The sequence below is a fragment of the Asterias amurensis genome, chromosome 6 (genome assembly GCF_032118995.1).
Source record: "Asterias amurensis chromosome 6, ASM3211899v1".
Lineage (NCBI taxonomy): Eukaryota > Metazoa > Echinodermata > Asteroidea > Forcipulatida > Asteriidae > Asterias > Asterias amurensis.
The window spans coordinates 12,487,851-12,509,224 of NC_092653.1; the positions used below are offsets into that span (position 1 = coordinate 12,487,851).

General features: G+C 39.2%; 1 protein-coding gene across 1 annotated transcript in view; it reads left to right on the forward strand.

Annotated features, from left to right (window-relative positions):
• Positions 1 to 21,374, forward strand: part of LOC139938495 (P2X purinoceptor 4-like) — a 101,846-nt gene that overhangs the window by 76,839 nt on the left and 3,633 nt on the right. The window contains exons 7-9 of the mRNA XM_071934056.1: positions 9,240 to 9,378; positions 12,184 to 12,314; positions 14,344 to 14,500. Coding sequence (XP_071790157.1) covers positions 9,240 to 9,378; positions 12,184 to 12,314; positions 14,344 to 14,500 — 427 coding nt within the window. The remainder of the gene's footprint in view (positions 1 to 9,239; positions 9,379 to 12,183; positions 12,315 to 14,343; positions 14,501 to 21,374) is intronic.

Consider the following 21,374-nt stretch of genomic DNA (forward strand, 5'->3'; position numbering starts at 1 on the left):
TGAAAATATTAAACACTTCGCGAGTAATGAACCATAATCCACAGGCAATCGAGTGGGATTCGGGATAATTTGCCCGTGGATTTGTTTTTCACAGAACTCGGAAAAGGCTGTTTTTATACACCGGTGTATGACAAAAAAAAATGTATGCTTTGGCTCATACACAATTGATGACATTGATTAACTACTGATTGAATTTAATAATGAACCAAGTTTGAAACCAATGTCTTTCGTGTTATCATGGGCTTAGGCATAGGGAAGAATACTTCCAGTCCGTTGTGCTATTAGAAAAAAAACTGCTGCAAAAACGATCTGTATTCACAGTGAGAGGTCCCAGTAGGCCTACAAGATTAGGTTGATCATCTGAGACAACACAAATTATTTAACCATGGCTGACATAAATGATAAATGAAAAACTCCAGCGTTTCACATAAGTCACAAACATAATAATAGCACGGCTTTGTATAGAATTATCCTTAAAGGCAGTGGACACTATTGGTAATTACTCAAAATAATTATTGTCATAAAACCTTTCTTGGTGACGAGTAATGGGGAGAGGTTGATGGTATAAAACATTGTGAGAAACGGCTCCCTCTGAAGTGCAATAGTTTTCGAGAAAGAAGTAATTTTCCACCAACTTGATTTCGAGACCTCAGATTTAGAACTTGAGGTCTCGAAATCAACCATCTAAACGCACACAACTTTGTGTGACAAGGTTGTTTTTTTCTTTCATTACTATCTCGCAACTTCGATGACCGATTGAGCTCACATTTTCACAGGTTTGTTATTTTATGCAGTTGTTGAGATACACCAACTGTGAAGGCTAGTCTTAGACAATTACCAATAGTATCCACTGCCTTTAACCAAATATTATCATTCGAAACGCTGGAAAATTAAAACAAAAACAAATGGTTTACTTGGAATTCTATAATTATAGATAACAAATTAAATAAAAGAATACAAAAAGATACATGCACCAATAAAATCAAGTACATGAACACTATAGAGTATTTTATAAGCATTGCTGAACAGTGTGCTTCAAGAGTTCTTTTGTAAATGTCTAAAGATTTTGTGACTCAGAAATTTCATGGTTTAGAGTTCCAGATTTATGGAGCATCAGAAAAATGCACAATTGCCATTACGATGTGCATATTTTAAGAGAAGTTTAAATAACTTTGTTTGTAGATCGAAGATTGAGTCTTGTGTTTCAACAAAACTATACTTCCTAAAGTAGGCATAATGTTTGTGTTCTATCTCCATCTTCCGTATGTTCTTCCAATGTGTCCCAAAATGACTTTCGTTATTTTGTGCTCCATTCAAAGTCAATCTGTCCCTCTTATCAGAGGCTGAACGTGGACACGAGGTTGATCGCATGTCATCACATCCTTTCCGTGGTCTATAATGACATCGCCTACAGCTATGGCGTTAATATTGTATGCGGTAGCAATAGTATTTATGTTCAATTAGTTCGGGTTGAGCTGACTTCTTAGGGTAATATTGTCCCAAACTCTGGCCATTACTTTGTATTTAAAGCAACTTGTCTGATGATTTTATTTGCTCTACCTTTCTTGTGAACTACGTAAAGACATGACACGTATCTTAAAGGCATTGGACACTATTGGTAACCATTCAAGTTAACTGTTAGCATTTAAACTGACTTGGTATCAAGCAAGGTGACCTGTTGCTAGTATACAACCTCTGCATTAACGTAGTTGTTGAGAAAGAGGTTATTTCCCACTCAAATAATATTTAAAACAAAACTTCAGGTATCTGAAAACACACAAAGCAAAGTGGGCAATAATTGTGTTTTTTCTTTCTTTGTTCTCTTGAAACTTTGACATAATTTCACTATGACCAAATTGAACAAAAAATTGATTTGCTATGGCATGCATATGTTTGCATACACCGAGTGAGAATGGTATTTGAAAATTACAAAAGGTGTCCAGTGCCTTTAAAGGATAATATCACAGTGTGATGATGATTTGATAAGGCAACTTTGTATTGGTCGACTTCGCTACGGGCGAGTTGACTGGTTTCCGTTTAGATATAGGATGACACGGTTTGGTGTTATATGAAAATGGCTTATCGTGGCCGAGCGGTCAAGCGAAGTGTGGACTCTAATGTTTCTGATCATCAAAGTGTGAGTTCCTGATCGTGACACTTGTGTCCTTAAGCTAGGCACTTATTAAACCATTATTGCTTTGTCTTTTGGATGGGACGTAAAGCCGTTGGTCCCGTGTGTTGTGTGGTGCACGTAAACAACACTTATCGCTAGGAGAGGGGGGTTCACCCCGGTGATATGGCTAGCTGTGCACAGCACATGTTAACTGTTAACACGATGCTTTGTAATGAGGGGTCTTATACTTAAAGGCACTGGATCCTATTGGTGATTGCTCAAAATACTTGTTGATATTGTAAAACATTGTGAGAAACGGCTACCTGTGAAGTATTGTAGTTTTGATGAAAAAAAGTTGACTTCACACTCAAATATACAAAGACTTCTCGCCTGAAGCTTTTTATTAGGCATCCCAAGGGCTACTCTTCTGAAACTTCCATGACCAATTGAGTCATACTTGTCACAGATTTGTTATGTTATACATGTTAGGTTACAGCAAGTAATAATGCTAGTCTTTGACAATTACAAAAGGTGTCCAGTGCCTTTAGAGTAAGAGATTATTGGATAGACGCGGGACTAAACATCTATTTACACACTATTTCCTGAACACGTTTGCTTTCCCTCTTGCAACAGCTTGTGTGATTTCACACCTTGATATTGTATGTGTAAGTCGAGAAGTCTGGGCATTCGACAAGTCGCCAACACCCCACGGGCCATCTGGGAATATTTATTTATCATTGCTTGAATAAATAGAAATCAGAAATTGATGCATCGCATTTTGAGCTGTAAAGTCTTGTGACTGGTCTGCCCTTTCTATACTACAATATAAAGACCCTGTTTTCGATTTGAAAGTGAACGATCCGAATGTGTTCACCAGCTGAACCAATACGTGATGAACATATGTTCAACCCTTGTCGGAATTGGGGCGCCACTAGTATTAATTTGTGATTATTTTGAATATTATTCACCCATTTATTGATTTGAAAATGTCTGATTTTATTAGTTCTTTGACTGGATTATTGTCACATGGTATGATAATACATCATGTACTAGCCTAGTGCCGGTGTCAGATGCAATTGTGTCCGCCATGCAATACTGTCCGCTCCGGACATTTTTGCATATACAATCGTGTCCGGGGCAAAAAACCGCCCGGTGGATATGTACATGACTGTACATGTATGTGCGCGTGTAAGCGAGCGTTCGTGCACTGAACCTACGTATATCAAGGACAGTTTTGCATGGGGGCGGACAGAACTGCATATGCCAATGTGTCCGGGCGGACACAATTGCACTATGCAGCAGCGTCCGGGCGGTAACGATTGCATAGGCAAAATCGTCCTGCGGACATTATTGCATATGCAATACTGTCCTCCGAATAGTATTGCATAGAGGACATAATTGCAATCGACACCGGCCTGAAAGCAAACCATAATGGTATGATGATACATCATGTACTGGCCCAGTGCCGGCCCGAAAAAGGCAAACCATAATGGTATGATGATACATCATGCACTGGCCCAGTGCTGGCCTGATAAAGGCAAACCATAATGGTATGATGATACATCATGTACAGGCCCAGTGCCGGCCTGATAAAGGCAAACCATAATGGTATGATGATACATCATGTACTGGCCCAGTGCTGGCCTGATAAAGGCAAACCATGGTATGATGATACATCGTGTACTGGCCCAGTGGCGGCCTGATAAAGGCAAACTATAATGGTATGATGATACATCATGTACTGGCCCAGTGCCGGCCTGATAAAGGCAAATAAATGGTATGATGATACATCATGTACTGGCCCAGTGCCGGCCTGATAAAGGCAAACCATGGTATGATGATACATCATGTACTGGCCCAGTGCCGGCCTGATAAAGGCAAACCATAATGGTATGATGATACATCATGTACTGGCCCAGTGCCGACCTGATAAAGGCAAACCATAATGGTATGATGATACATCATGTACTGGCCCAGTTCCGGCCTGATAAAGGCAAACCATAATGGTATGATGCTACATCAAGTACTGGCCCAGTGCCGGCCTGATAAAGGCAGACCATAATGGTATGATGATTCATCATGTACTGGCCCAGTGCCGGCCTGATAAAGGCAAACCATAATGGTATGATGATACATCATGTACTGGCCCAGTGCCGGCCTGATACAGTCAAACCATAATGGTTTGATGATACATCATGTACTGGCCCAGTGCCGGCCTGATAAAGGCAAACCATAATGGTATGATGATACATCATGTACTGGCCCAGTGCCGGCCTGATAAAGGCAAAACATAATGGTGTGATGATACATCGTGTACTGGCCCAGTGCCGGCCTGATAAAGGCAAACCATAAAGACATGATACATATAATGTACAGGCCCAGTGCCGGCCTGATTATTAAGGCAAACCATAATGGTATGATTTTGGTGGCCATTTTGTTGAGTGCCTAGATCGGAACCGCTAATAAATACAAAATGATGTGTGAAGGAATGGAAGTTCGAAGTTTTCGCCTGGGTCGTGTTCCCTTAACGGACTACATCACTGTCCCTGGTACCTTGTAATTCAGGTCTAGACACTCCTGATTCACATTGACTCTTATCCCATGTACAAGGGGGCTGATCCGTTTATGAGTCAAGCTGGCCCAGGAAGAAGTTAAAACATTGATATTTTAGCATGGATTCTGCTCGAGCCTGACCCATATTCTTGTCAATTTGGTTTATTTTGACCCGGATATTTGTTACAGTGTACTAATTCATTGGTAATGATTTGGTCGAGAAATCTGACCGAAAGACGTTCAACAGATACAAGACAGTACGGGTCACACGGATTAAACAAACAATCGCGTCATAAGTCAAAGAGGTTTTCGGACTAAGCACTTTTTAAAACCAGAACTCCCAACCCTTTTTAGCGTGCAAGAGATTTGTTGCTAGGTATAAATAATTGCAGTCAGCAATTCCGATAGTTGTGGACTCCCTACGCTCTCTGCCATGTCGTGGAAACAGCATCCGTTATGCTAGAAGAAAAACCAGAGAGTTTGCCTGTGTCCAACGGATATGCAACCATATTATACACCTGGCAATATAAGCCAAGTAATTACAAGTCATTGTCGAGACAAACTGACTTCTAAATCAACACTCCACTCAACCAAAAGACTAACTAACCGAGTACGCTGACCTTTTCCCCCACACTAATATCCTGTTCACTTTCTTCATATTGGCGAAGAGTAAACACTTTCTTAATTAAGTGGAAACCCCCAAAGACAATGACCGGCGTCACAATCAGAAATAACTCTTTTTTGGTTGAGAGAGTGTTAGGGCTGTCTGTCCATGACGGTGTGTACTGAGTTTGATTTATGTCCCTGATGATGTTTACGGCTAGATGGAATGTCAAACATCGTTAGTTTGGAAACTGCGCATTAATGTTATAATAAGGAGTTTTGTTTGGGCGATTATTAAAGCAACGACAAGGTGTGCAAAGAACCACATACGTTTTTGCGATGGCACAAAATGAACAAATACAGGAACTGAAAAACCTTTTATTTGATAGTTGATATGTATTAACGATGAATATTTTCCCTAGTTTTCAAAGGAAAAACTGAATGGACATAATATAGCGAAACTTTTCACATAACATTACTCAGTATGTGCCAAAGTCCATGCTCGTTTTCGTTAATTTCACTGAACAACGGGATTTCGTGATGTGGTGAAAGTATAATGTTTAAAGAATGTGCGGTGTGCATGCTAAATTCTTAACGGTGGAATAGACTCTACCAAAACACCCATCGATGTAATTACCCTTTAACTTGTTCCCTTTTTTCACGTAACAAACATTTGACTTCATTACTCAATGCAGCCACCCACTCCGGGGCGATATCCACATTCATCAAACCGAGACATCCTTCTTCGGTTTATGAACCCCCTTTCCACCCGGCAACCCTCGAGTCAGCTAGTGGGCCGCCGTCCTTCCTTTATCCCTCTCCATCGATTATCCAACTCTCTAAGTTTCCTTCTCGTCACTTCTTCATTTCCTGCGAGCATGTTTTCTCTTTAAGCTGTAACCCTATTCATTAGTCGTCCATGCTGTGTAAAGAATCGACAGGGCATTTTGCTATACCTCAATTTGAGGAATTTATTTGAGTCGCTTTTTATGTCAAGCTCCAGGCCCGACGGCTCCTGTAAACAGATCGTGCTTTCGAATACATCGATGGATAAAGTTGCTCTAAATGATTATTTCAAGATAACTATAACATAGTCCGTTGGTTCCCTCGTACACTGTCCCTTTTCTAAACCCTTCCGAATCCGCCATTCAAATGTTAAACCTTAAAAGAATTGGACACCTTTGGTATTTTATGAAAGACCAGTATTCTCACTTACAACATCCAAAACAATGCATAAAATAAAACAATTGTAATTGTTTTTGCTAAACTGGTCATCGAAGTTGCAAAAAAAGGATGACAGAAGAACAAACACCCTTGTTGCATAAAGTGTGCTTTCAGATGCATTATAAGACACCCGGAAACTGGGTTGAAACTTTAGATAAATGCACTGTTCTGCGTCAAATTTACCAATGTATGTGTTATCTTAACACGAAACACGGGTTCCATATCACTGACCAAGAAAGGGGTCAACCCCAAGACCAGGATCCCGGTCAAATCTGACTCGGGAGTGTTTAGGGTGTACATCAATCCTCGTCCCACGTACCCTTCTCCCTCGTCTCCCCCTCAGCCTCCCGTGCATCACCCGAGATCAGCGGCGTCACTTCTTATTGATAGCTGCCCCTAATTCCAATTTGCCACACATCACTTCATAAAGACTGACCATGTCCCTAATTGATAAGTTAGTAACCGACAGCTATCCGTGAGAGGGCACCGTGATACGCGGACCGTATCCAACCATAAGGTGATGCTCCATCCCCCCAAGCTCTGCAAGGCGTTTCTATTGATTTATAACGTGCTGTATTTTCATGCAGTGATTAATGAAAAGACAACATGTAAGACTCTTACTGGCGAAGCACCGAGGCGTGTACTATGGCCTCTATAATTAAAGAATCAGACACTGATATCCGCCGTAGAAAGCTATAAGTCACTCACACTCACAACAACTTCAAGTTTTGTTTTTTTCTCATTACGCCAAAATTAAAGTCAATGGATACTAGTGGTAATCACTCAAAATAATTGTTACCATAAAAAACATAATTGCGAGCAATGGAGAGCTGCTGATAGTAGAAAACATTTTGTGAGAAACGGCTCCCTTTGAAGTAACGTAGGTGTTGAGAAAGAGGTAGTAGATTTCGGGCCTGAAGCCTTTTTAGGCATCTGAAAGCACACACATTTTGTGCAAGGGTTTTTTTTCTTTGATTTTTCTCTTTCAATGTTGTTGAGTCCAAACTTTTAATGTTTGGTATTTTTTTGCAAAGTTGGGATACAATACAAGTGAGAATACTGAGTTGTATTTGCCCTCTACATCAATCTTACAGCTGTTTTGTGCATGGAAATAAACGAGCGACCATCATTATGTGGTTAATAACTTAACTATTATTAAAGGCAGTGGACACTATTGGTAATTACTCAAAATAATTATTAGCATAGAACCTTTCTTGGTGACGAGTAATGGGGAGAGGTTGGTGGTATAAAACATTGTGAGAAACAGCTCCCTCTGAAATGCCATAGTTGTTGAGAAAGAAGTAATTTTCCATTGATTATTATCTCGCAACTTCGATGCCCGATTGAGCTCAAATTGTCACAGGTTTGTTATTTTACGCATATATGTTGAGATACACCAACTGTGGAGGCTAATAGTGTCCACTGCCTTTAAGTGACGTTAACATTGTGTAGTTGATTTCATTTGATTTTATCTGCGTTCTGATCACGGTGCTTTTTAAGGCAACCTCCACAAATTAATCCCAGTTTAAGGGAAATATGGCCAGGGTCTCTTTAAGTGAAGAGCAGTTGACACGCATGGTCAGTTGTCTCAATTAGTTTGGACCGATAGTTGATGGATATTTTTATATTGCAATATTGTTTTTAATAGATGTTAGTTTTGCATCGGGGATAAATACTATAATTTGTTTTAACCACTGCAGCATATAGTACACATAAACATTTATCATGGTTAGGCCATCCGGGTTTTGTACCATACTGAGAGACTGGAAGATAATAATAGTATTCATAAATACCTCAGACAGTTTCGCTATTCCTATTGGTGGAGAGCGCGTCTCGTGGGTGTGTATAAACCTTTGTTTATGACCGGTAAAAAGTGTTAATTCATGAGCGTGACACGCGACCTTGCACCTGTTCTTATAAAACCGTTTCTTCATTCCTATTGGTCGGGAGCAACGGCTGAAACAGTTGTGCCACATCACGCGATACGCGCGACGCCCACAGCTTTCCCTTATAAGGAGTTGTTTACCACGAGGGCGGCGGAGGGCTTTACCATTTCATAGCTGGAGGGGTGTTGTGTTGAAAGAAATCATTTAACAATTATTTAAAAAAAAATCATTTATTTTACTTTTTGACCAAAAAGGGATGATGTTTTGACCGAAAAAGTATTTATGAATGGGAATCAAAGTGTGTTGAACCGGTTTTCAACTAGTGGTTTATACCCACCGAGGCCAGGTTCTTGATAATTTACCTCGACTTCGTCTCGGTAAAATTATCAAGAACCAGGCCTCGTTGGGATTAAACCACTAGCTGAAAACTTCTTCACCACACATTGATTCCCATAGTGAATATTGCATTAATTACTGTCGGATACAGGGAACATGACCAATATGGTGGCAACATGATACTATGCATATCATGAGTTATAATAATAATGATGATATATGATACTTTATAATGCGCCATGTCTGTCACAGGTGACACTCCTGGCACAGGAACCCTTACTAAGCTAACCACAAGTTATGCATAAAAAAAGCTGTATAGTTCATTCACTTGCCAGCTTAAGAGTGTCTATGTATATCGCCCACCCTCCTCTTCCCAACCTGTTGTCAATGTTTTATGCATCCATAATAATAACAGTTATCATCCGTTAAACTACTAATTCTAGGTCCAACTAACCACATTCCTTTCTCTATACTTTTTTTTTAATGCTGCATGTCCCCATTCCCTTACACTTTTGCCACAGAAGGAATATACGGGAAACAACACAGAAGTCGTATCTACGAAGTTGTCGCTACGATGCCGACTCAGACCCATTGTGTCCCATCTTCAGGCTGGGTACCATGGTGGAGATGGCAAATGATACATTCGAGAATATGGCGTACAGGGTGGGTATATAAGGCACCGTGCTAACTAAGCCCAGTTTCATAGAGCTGCTCAAGCAGATATTATAGCTTAACAGTTTTCTGCTAAACACAAAAGAGCAGGATACTAATAGCAAATTGCTTTTGTGACATGGTGGTTTGGCTGGTAACCTTATACTGGTAAGCGTATTTTTATGCTTAGCTACTTTCTATGCGTAAGCAGCTATCATAGCAGAGTGCGTTCGTTGGAGTCAGTGGACGCCATTTAGAAAAAAAACCTGCATGCAATACCAATGCGTGTCACGAATACTTGATGACAATTTTAGAGAGAGAGAGGTGTGTAAAGAATAAATTACATTTGTTGGCATAAATAAACTTTAAGAAGAAAAACTAGTTAGTATATCAAACAATTACATCACTTGTGTACGCACTGCTTGCATTAGACGTGTTTTTGTTTGCGAGTTTGAAAATGGCGCCGCTTTTGTGTGGCATCTTCAGTGGCACACAATCATACAGGCCAGAAAGTCATTAAAGTACTACTACATTAGAGGTCAGTATAGAGGAAATTAAGCAAGCTAGCAACTGATGAATCAATCATTATAAATTGCTGATGATGTACAAAGTTAACAACTATATTTGTCAGTTGAGGGCACCCTTTCAATGGAAAAAAGGTTACTAAAAGTGCAAAGTGTATACGCATTTTACAGCCGAGGATTTACTTTAAGTGTTTTGCCAAATTTATTTGACCCCTCAGCTGTCCAGATTTTTAATGAACAGATGGATCAAGAATTATTGCAATTACAGACCAGATCCATGGGTTCTAATAACGTACTCGCAAGCAATATTAAATGAACTATTTTAGGCTCTGTGAGGTATTCAAATTTATACCTGACAACATAACTGGTTCCGCTGGCCAGTCACTGAACAAAAGAGCCAGTGCTCTGAATGATAAAGTCAAACTTGAATCATGTATAAGAGAAAACAAAATCTGAGGGAATTTGCACCAACTGTTACAGCCGTATTCGACTATGGGCCTTTGGAAGCAGGTACGGCTAGATCTCTACCAATTGCCTACTCTTAAATGTTACTGCAGCAGCCATTGATCACAGCCATAGCCAAAGCCACTTTAGTGTTACACGTGACCTATCTTGAGTATTGGCTAGCCGTATTGACCGTAGCACAGAGAGCAGCATATTATAACAGTCGATAAGCTTATTAAAAGAACACGTTGCCTTCGATTGATCGAGTTGGTCTTTGAAACCGTTTGTTATAAAACGCATATGGGTAGAAAAAGGTTGCTAAAGTAGAATACAATGATCCACACAAACATACCTCGAATTTGCACGGTTTTCCTTTTACCTCATCAACTAACACGGTCGGCCATTTATGGGAGTCAAATTCTTGACTCCCATAAATGGCCGACCGTGTTAGTTCGCAAAGTCAAAGTAAAACCACGCAATTTCGAGGCAAATTTGTGTGGATCATTGTATTCTATTTTTAAAAAATCTGTCCAACCATATGCATTTTATAACGAACGGTTACAAACGTTTTTATAGACCAACTCGTCCGATCCAAGGCAACGTGTTCCTTTAATGTAAATTTGACAACTACTACTGCTGTTACATTGACCTGAAAACGTGTTTTAATATTTTTGTTCCAACCAGTTCCGGTTGTTTCTTGAATAAATATATGAGAAGGTTCTCAGAGGTTGAAACCTATGGATTGACGCACTTTTCATCAGACTATTAAACTTCCCAACACAGCGAGACTAGATGTACAATGATCTCCATTGCCAAAAGACTCCATTAGAGGTGGTTCTATTCAACTCTGTGTAATGCTAGAGGGACTTTTATCATTCCAGTCAATCGGGTCCCGCGATATCGCCTCAAATCGATTGCCATTTTATGAACCCTAGCCCAAGAGATCTTACGACAGCTGCACCCATCGGCAGAACAAATTAGTTTTTCAAATTATTGGCTGATTTTACTAAAGAAGAACACTTGGTGTTATTGGTCCCCCGTCTTTGTGTCTCGTTCTTCGCTGATTGCCCGCAACAATGTAACGATCCCCCAGGTTTATGGCTTCATAAACTGTTATTGATATCCAGGGAGTTACACAGCAATGGAATTATGATGGGCAGAAATGAAGACTGAACTGTCACTGAAATATTTGAAGGGTAATAGATCAAACTTAGGGCGTATGCTTTCGTGTATTTTGTAGATAATACTCAATGCAGATTATGGAGTCGTCAATTTATATTGACAAGTACTGTTAAGTCCTTATTAAATATTAGGGGTGGAAAAGGACAACATTTACCAGAATGAGATTTGAACCTGCGACCTTTGCATAAACATGCTGGCATTCAACCAAACGTTAACAAAAAAAACCTATGTCGACGGGCTTTCACAAAATGGCCAGATGGCTCACTTGGGCATGGACGCCAGCCCGACACGTTAATCCAAAACAAAATCATTGTATCCAATGAAATAATTTTACCCAATGAAATGATTGAGCCTTTAAGACCTGCAGACGATTTCACAAAGAGTTAGGACTCGTTTTATCGCGAGTTAGGACGAGTCACTCGTCCTAACTCAGGATTAATATTAAGGTCCGCATGCTACAGTGCAGGATGGGGACTCGTCCTAAAGTCCTAAGATTGGTCTTAAGTTAGAAAGAGTTTTGTGAAATCGACGGCAGTGCCTGTCTTTCCTTATGCATCATAAATACAGGGGACACTCTATCCCACGGCCAGCCTGTTGTTTTTGACGCTGATGCGTTTGGCAATAATATTGCATAACTAAATCGGTTGTTTCTTTTTGTTTCCCCTAGGGCGGAGTTGTGACGATAGATATCCAATGGAATTGCAATCTAGACCGACATAGAGACGAGTGTCTACCAAGATACAGGTTCTTCCGGTCAGATGACGAACACGCTAAAATTGCAAAAGGATTTAACTTCCGGTAAGACGATGTCTTGTCTGCAAGGGTGAAACTAGGGGACAATTTAAAAAATAAATGTGAAAAATAAGGCTCAATCAGTCATCGGAGTCAGGAAAATTACGGGAAAACCCACCCTTGTTTCCGCACGTTTCGCCGTGTCATGACATGTGTTTAAAATAAATACGTAATTCTCGCTATCGAGAATTGATAATTGTTTTAATGTTTTCACAAAAAGTAAAGCATTTCATGGAATAATATTTCAAGAGAAGTCTTTCACCATTACCTTCTGTAAACCCTGTAAGTTATTTGTAAAACTATGAACTTTTTATTATTTTTTTCTGTTCCGAAAGTGTAATGGCTGGGGTGGGGTGGTGGGGTCAATTCTTGGCATTTCAAACTATACACTGTGCACTGTAAACACTTTGTTTAGGTTTTAAAGACATTTGTTGTACCCACTTTTTTGCATGATAAACATGATTATAATTTGTTGACACCTGCTCTGCTCATATGGTTTGTAACAGCAAGAATCTAAACATGTTTTATGATATACATGTGAAAAAAAGTGTGTACAAAATCTATTCTTAGAATTGTGTCTATAATCAAACACTGTTTTTAAAGTGCATACTCCAGTTTGCATTTGTTTTTTAACAATTCTCTTTTTCAGCGCTGTTGGTATGGGCCAATTAGGCTACCTCTTTTATAAATTAATGAATAGGAAAATACATTGTCTGACTGTAAATGGACTATGGTTTTAAAACATTGAATCTATCACATTGAAGCCTGTAATTGGTAAAATTTTACTCTGGCATTTATTCATCACAAAGACATTTCAAATGGGAACCAGGGGGCACATACACCAATTTTGACGAGGAATCCCCTCCCCCAGTTACGGTGCTGGCTACGGATTTTGTGAAGGCTTAAAATGGTTATATTGCTGTATTAACTGCCAACGTCATTCATTGTACATAGACAATCACTATCCGGAGCCACACTGATAACATTCCGTTATTGGCACCTTTGGCTGTGGCTTCGGGCTACATCATTGAAAAGGCTTGCATATTGCGACAAAAGAGTCGACAGCAATAGGCAAACACAGCCGTATCCACTCAATCAGGTCGCGCGTGGTGTAAAATGTACTCGAACATTTTTTTTTTCTGGAGGTTACAGAAAATCTCGTTTTATTTTCCCCCTCTTTTCTACTTGCTGCTTTTAAGCTTTTAAAAAGTAAAAATGGACCACAGTCCCATCCCTTTAATAATCAGTACACGTGTTCAAAAATGATTCTAACCACCTCAACTTTTTTCATATGTCCGTTATTTTTGTTTATCTTTAATCTTAGTTTGCTTTCGGAGTTTTTGGTTCTATAGCCGAACGTTATCACGTGGTTTTGAGATGAAATTTATTAAAACTTCAACCAAAACCTGCCCATACTGCCGGGAAGCGTTTGGGTTCGTTTGAATAATTAATTTGTTGGTAATTTTGTACGGAACAGTATACAAGATCAAGAAGGGTCGCCATCATAATTTAACACTATCAAAAACAAAGGAATAAAAATATAGTGACGCCGTCTTTCAGATTAGGTACACGATCTAATCTTACCAAAGTCAGTCTAATTACAGTACTCCAACCAATTATGACACAGAAAAGCAGTTAAAGGATAACACAAATTTTGGCATTTCTTCTTCATCTTTTACTTTACGAAGAGAAGGCAGGGACTAATGTGGCAACTGATTGGTCATCCGTTTCGGACCAATAAAGACCCTGCAAATGGTTGCAAATAAACTGGTCAAGCTCTCTAGTGAGCCGGTGTGTCTTTATAGACTTCTTGTAACCCTGTTAACGTCAGTCAGGTGTCACTTTGAATCTATCACGGGGTTCTTAACTCTTTTAATCACTCAAGACGCTCTCAGAAAGTCGTGAATTTCATCAATAATGCTTCTATTTCCTTCCAATTTCTCCTCTTCCTCTTCTGTATTCCATCTTGCTAATGGATTTTTCCCCCGTTTGTCTTTTTGTATTATTCTATTTTTCCGTCACCATGGCAATACAGGTACTCAAAATATTACAAAGTGAACGGGACAGAGTTTCGGACGTTAACGAAGGCCTACGGCATTCTATTCAACATTAAGATCACCGGGCAGGCGGGAAAGTTCGACTTCATCCCTCTTATGCTCAATGTGGCGTCCGGGTTTGCGCTGCTGTCGCTGGTAAGCATGCCTGACATAAAATACTTCCCATTTGCTTTACATTTAGACAACTATTGCTTTATTTATTTTATTTATTTTAAATCTTTAGTAATACACAATAGTTACAAGGCTGTCAAGGTTTAAACAAAATTATAAAACTGTCATCAAAAGATGTACAAAACCAGACCCCTGCCAACGATAAAAATATAATTATACAATATAAAAAGGTGATTGCACTGAAACATTTAAAAATCACACAAAAGAAAACATTAAAACACAAGCAAAAACCAGACTATTGAAAACAAAAAACTACACCCGAAACAAAACACCGCAGCGATAAGAGGAAGGGACAACAATAGCAGAAACAGCTTAGCAGAAACAGGGTTGCAACCCTCGTGTATTGCTTATGGCTGGTTTGCTGCTTATGCTTAGTATAAACACAAATAGGTTATCTCCATATTCTGCATGTACTCCCTCAGATAAGGTCCAAAATAACCCCATTCATGTCTATTTATAAAAACAAGACAAGTATGAAAAAAATCTTGCTAAGCGTAAACAGGGTTCCAACCAACGTATATTGCTTGTTGCTGGAGCGCTGCTTAGCACACAAAAAACTAGGTCACCATTATCGTCTTGAATGGTGAAATAAGGTGACTCAAATGACCAACCTTTGGCCTACATTGAGGATACACATTTGTGTTTAATAATGGTTAATAATAATTATTTGTAAATCTCACAAAAAAAAATATTGCTCGGCATAATTCAGTTTTCAGCCAATGTTCCTTGTCTGTAACTGGTATAATGGTGAATTGTGCATTTAGTTATATCTATAACTTTGTTCAATAATTACATTCTCCCTTAACAGACTTTCAAAATTGGGCCAAGGACATCACACATTAGACCTCATAAAAAGCAAGCTTACATAGTTAGTAGAAAGAGATGCGAATAGTATCCGGCTATAGCTCTTTAGATGTACCCCCCGAGGTATAGGTCTCTAAAGCATGATGAATGGTCACTGGAGCACAATTTACAAAATGGAATTCTACCGTGAAAGGGAGCGCGGCAAATATGAAAGCATTAATAGCTGGTTGACATGTGTCCCTAATGGTTTAACGATTCAATGTAAAAGCGTGTAAAGTTAGTAATCTTGCTGGCCAGTTTTTACCTGCACCATGTATATTTTTTGCACCTGATTGTCTTACGGTCCCATGGTTTCACGCGTGCGCCCAGCCACAGTGCGTAATCTTCAAATTTTCTGAAGCAGCCCATTAAAGGAAGAAGAAGAAGAATACAACTGCGAAACCCCGGTACAAAAAGATAGGTATAATTTGTAGGCGGGGTTTCCTTTATGAATGTTCCCAGATCTAATTTATACAAAAATGAATGTTGTTGTATATATAGAGAGGAGGAAATTAAGAAAACAATGTAGATGGCGTATGTGTCCCTAATGTATGACTATTTATGAGCATTTATGTCCTGCAACTACAAACCCCTGCATCTAAGAAAGCAAAGGCTAAGGATCCTTTAAAGGGAAGGTACACGTTCGGTAATTACTCAAAACAAATATCAACTTAAAAACTGACTTGGTAACGAGCAATGGAGAGCTGATGATAGTATAAAACATTGCGGGAAACGACTCCATAGTAACGTAGCTTTTGAGAAAGAGGTATTTATGAATGTATATATTGTCTAGTATAAAAGATTAAAGCAACGAACGCTTTCAAAAACTAATGTCCCAAAGTCCTTATTGTGATAATGTTATAACAGTCGCGGATGCCGCAGAACTCGAGAACTCCGGGAGCGAAGAACCCACAAGACAAAACGGAGAGCAAACTCGCTATCAAGTGCTCTTGCTTGAGATGTTCCGATGATAAGTGTGTTGAGAAGTGTTTTGCGAAGACGGTGCATAACAAAGAGCCCTATAGAACTCATGAATTGTGACAGACGTGTGATTCCAGCTGGGAAACATTGGGGAATAAAAACAATATGTTTTTTAACAGACGAAACCGTTTATAAACTTAAAATTGCACGGTGAATTCGTATAGGGAGAAGGGTTTATATTCGCTAAAGGGTGCCGTGGTGTGTGGTACCTTTGCGCTCTAGTCCACTAGACCCAAGCTCAAGTGTTGGAAGCAGCAGTTGTATGGGTTCGAATCCGGTCATGATGATTGTCAAATTTTGACGTAAACAATTACTTCTCGATCTAAAATATACATTACTTCAAAGGCTGTTGTTTCCGACAACACCTATCCAGTTCTTCTAACCAAGTGATTGTTTATGGTCAAAAACAATTCTAAGTAATTACCATCCTCAATTTAAAGGCAGTGGACACTAATACTTAAAACAATTATTTGCACGAAACCTTTTTTGGTAACGAGTAACTGGGAGAGTTTGGTAGTATAAAACATTGTGAAAGATGGCTCCCTCTGAAGTAACACAGTTTCGAGAGAGAAGTAATTTTCCACGAATTTGATACGAGACATTGGATTTCGAATTTGAGGACTCGAAATCAAGCATCTGAAAGCACACAACTTAAAACAATGGTGTTTTTTCCATTATTATCTCACAACTTCGACGACCGATTGAGCTGAGACTTTAACAGGTTTGTTATTTAAAGTATAGGTTGAGATACACCAAGTGAGAAGACTGGTCTTTGACAATTACCTTTAATCTGAGAATACAACCTAAAGAAAAAATAGAAGAAGAAAAGAAGAAAAAAAAGGAAAAAAAAGAAGAAGAGTAAAATGCTAACTTTGGTTTTACCCATACACCGATGTGTGTTAACACTGTATTACTCAGTACTTGTCCGAGTTCTGTGAAAACATCACAGGCATAATATTACTCGGTCGGGATTCGAACCCACAACCTTTACAATTCTAGAGCACTAACTAGACCACCAAAATTGCCAGGTTTAGTGGCAGACCGAGTCCTATATTAAGCGGCGGGTACCGCGACGAAGAAAAATGTGATGACAATCCATGAGTACAACAACCGTTTTCCCCATGAATCCTCTTTAGCTGAAAAGAAGATGCTAGGCCTCTTTCCATAATAAATGTAATCACCAATTGCACACAATCTAATCCATGCACATGTCTTATTATTCTGGTGCTACTGAAGCATAAATAGTTAATACATACTGTTGTTTACACTTTGCAATCAACAATCAAATCTGAAGAAAAGAAACCACGTATGTGCCTATACGTGCACTTCTCTGACACCTTGCTTCACGTCACAGATCACACACTGTGGCCCCCAGCGTAAACCACCTGCAAATTAAACGAAAACAGTGAGAGCTTTTGAGTGTCAAATTTTGTTTCAAATTTTACAGTGCAACGAATGAATAACAAATGCATTTGACATGTTTTTTTTTCTATTAAAAGTTTGCTCTGTATCTGAATTAATCAAAAGCAGTGACAAAGACCTTCTTTAAAGGGAAGATTTGCGTTTGGTGATTATTCTTAAAATTAATAGCAGTACACACTTTTAGTAAGACGCCTACCAGCAGATTTCGGTATAGCGTAAAGCATATTGAAAAACAGTTCACTTCGAAGTAATGTGCTTTATTAAAGGAACACGTTGCCTTGGATCGGACGAGTTGGTTAAAACAAAAGCGTTTGTAACCGTTTTTTATAAAATGCATATGGGTAGAAAGATGTTGTAAAAGTAGAATACAATGATCCACACAAGTATGCCTCGAAATTGCGTGGTTTTCCTTCTACTGTGCGAACTAACACGGTCGGCCATTTATGGGAGTCAAAATTTTGACCCCCATAAATGGCCGACGTGTTAGTCGACGAGGTAAACGGAAAACCACGCAATTTCGAGGCATGTTTGTGTGGATCATTGTATTCTACTTTTACAACATCTTTCTACCCATATGCATTTTATAAAAAACGGTTACAAACGCTTTTCAAAGACCAACTCGACCGATCCAAGGCAACGTGTTCCTTTAAACAATACATCAATGTTCATGCCAAATTTTGAATCTGGGAAGCGTTACAGCAGTAATCAAATTTGCACAGGTTATTTTTAGTGTATGTGACACTCATTAAAGACAATGGACACTATTGGTAATTGTCAAAGACCAGTCTTTTCACTTGGTGTATCTCAACATATGCATAACAAACAAACCTGTGAAAATTTGAGCTAAATCGGTCATCGAAGTTGCGATCAACCTCTCTCCATTACTCGTTACCGAGTAAGGTTTTATGCTAACAAGTATTTTGAGTAATCATGTTAGCTGTCTTTATAAGATTTATGGGATAATTTAAACACTTAACAATAATTCACATCAAAGTTACTTTAAATAAATGACCGAACGAGAGCCATATGCATAATCAAAACACTTCATACAAGAAAACGACTTAAATACATTTGCGGTTCATATCACGGCTTTATGGGCCGCGCCATCTTGGAATTCTATTTACATCGGCTATCATTAACAAAACGGTAACAAAACTAAGAGCATAAATGGCAGATTCTAGAGACATTAACTTCTAAGACTTATGTCTAATGAACGACAAGCTTAGATGATATACTTATACAATTTTTGAAATAGAAATACGTAAATCAAAAAGGGTAAATTTACCTGTAAAAATGAAGACAATCGAAGTACATGTTATTGAGCTGTCTTCATAGGAATTGTGAGAGAACCCGAAAACCCGACGTTGAGGGCGCTCGTTTTACAAAAGAATTAGTAAGATGGGTATGTTAATCATACAAAACATTGTTGACGTAGTTTTCGAGAAAGAAGAAATTTTCAGCAAAAATATTTGAATTTGATTTCGAGAGCTCATAATAAGATTTTGAGATCCAGAAATCAAGCATCTGAAAACACACAACTTCGTGTGACAACTTCGTGTGACGTGTGATCTCGCAACTTCGACGACCAATTGAGTTCAAATTTTCATATGTTGAGATACACCAAGTTAAGACTGGTCTTTGGCAATTACCAATAGTGTCCAGGTCTTTGAAGGAACAAACTAAAGTTGATTAACCAAAAAACGGGGGGGGGGGGCATGTTTTTATACCTGTCAGATATTTATATACATGTATACAGGATTAAACCAATCGAGCCGAGCAGTTAAAAAAACAAATGTATACTTACCCCTTTAAGAGATGGGTTAGAAAGAAAAAACGATAAATTTGGCACAGGGGTGACGTTTAGAAAAAAAACGAGCACATAAACTTTGCCAAATAAACCTGACAGTGACCAGTATAGACAACTGGGTTATACACCCCTATGTTCCGGCATCCCTATGTTTACACACCTAGATCCGACGCCCCTAGTTGTTTTTTCTAAATCCTAGCGTGTAAATCAGAAGGGTTATGTTCCGGAACTTTTATAAGTTTGTCGGAACATATGGAAGTCAGAATATAGAGACGTGAACAAGTGTACCCAAACATTGAAAATAAGTAGACCATGACACATTTGTCTGTCATGGGGCATAAGTGTCACGTTGTACTTCTAGTCATTGATGAACCGTCCCTGTCAATAATACAGTCACAGTTATGGCTGTACAGACATCACAATAAGTCGGCCTACTTCTCCAATTCCAGCCTGTATTTAGTGACATAGATTTAACTGGAATCACAACAGGATGTGTATACACCAAAGGGATTTTGAAATCTCTGGTGTGGTTTTCCATTTTTGACGGAGTGATATTTGAGCCGTGTAAAAAGCCCACAAAAACAACCTAAATTTGAACTGCTTAAAATTGCTTTTGCAATGTGTAACCCAATTGGTTCGGGTATTGATGTAGAAGTCAGGTTGCGTGAAAGATCAATTGAGCGCCACTAAGCCTATGATAACGCCGTGTATTCAGCCTTATCCTCTGAAAACGACCGGGGTATATTCATTTCACATGAAACACAAACCAGTGTTCAGTATGAATATAATCCAGGCCAGTGTTCTTCTGTGTGTATAGCCTACGGGTAGCCAGAGGGCTTGATATTGGAAAAGCCTCTAAACGAGGAAGAAGTGATTTCACAACCCACACCCCCCTTCCCCCTCCGGCAACAACGAATCAATCCCCGGAGACAAATATTGTCATTCAATTTTCCGTTTGCTGGAAAGGTCAATGGATAATTATGAGGTAGTTGGCGACAAATATCGTGATATTGACTCGATTACTGGCCACACAGAAAATACCACGAAATTGAACCCTGTCATGATTCTCTCCGATGATTGTAGGTCAATTCGCCCCCATCGGCACCCACACGTCATTTTGTTAGTTAAATTTCCCATTATTGGTCCCCATCATCTTAAAGGTGATGGGAAGTGCATTGATACCAAGACGTGAAAGCCAGGGAGAATGCACTGTTCCTCTTTGCTTAAAGTTGTGTCCGTGAACCAGAGCTGGGCATAAAAATCCCATCACTTTTATGCCCAACATTTACTAAGCTAAAATGTGATGTCGTAATAAACGCCACTATATAGATATTGAGCATACACCTGGAATAATCGTGTGGTTTTATGAAATATCGGATACGTAAATTTTGCTCACTTGATTTTTTCCCAGAGGACATTTTTTCCCAAAACCTACGTGCGGTTCCGTTCAAAGTGTCTACTGCTCGTAAATTGATGACGAAGCCACAGCCAGAGCCGGGTATCTAGACGAGGTTTAGGCCCTCAGATCAAACCGACTTTTTTGGATATGCATTTTTACCCAATTGGGCTCTATTCTCCAAAAGGGGGGGGGGCGGGTATACTACTTGCCCCCATTTTTAATGAAAATGTAATGGTCAGTGTGTTACGATTGTTTCGTCTCGTGCAAAATTCTCTTCACCTAAGTCGACTCAAGCTGAAAAAAATGACCGACTTTCAAATTACCGTCATCTCCTGGGTGACCACTAACGATACCCGCTAATTAAGAAAATTAAACACTCTCTCATC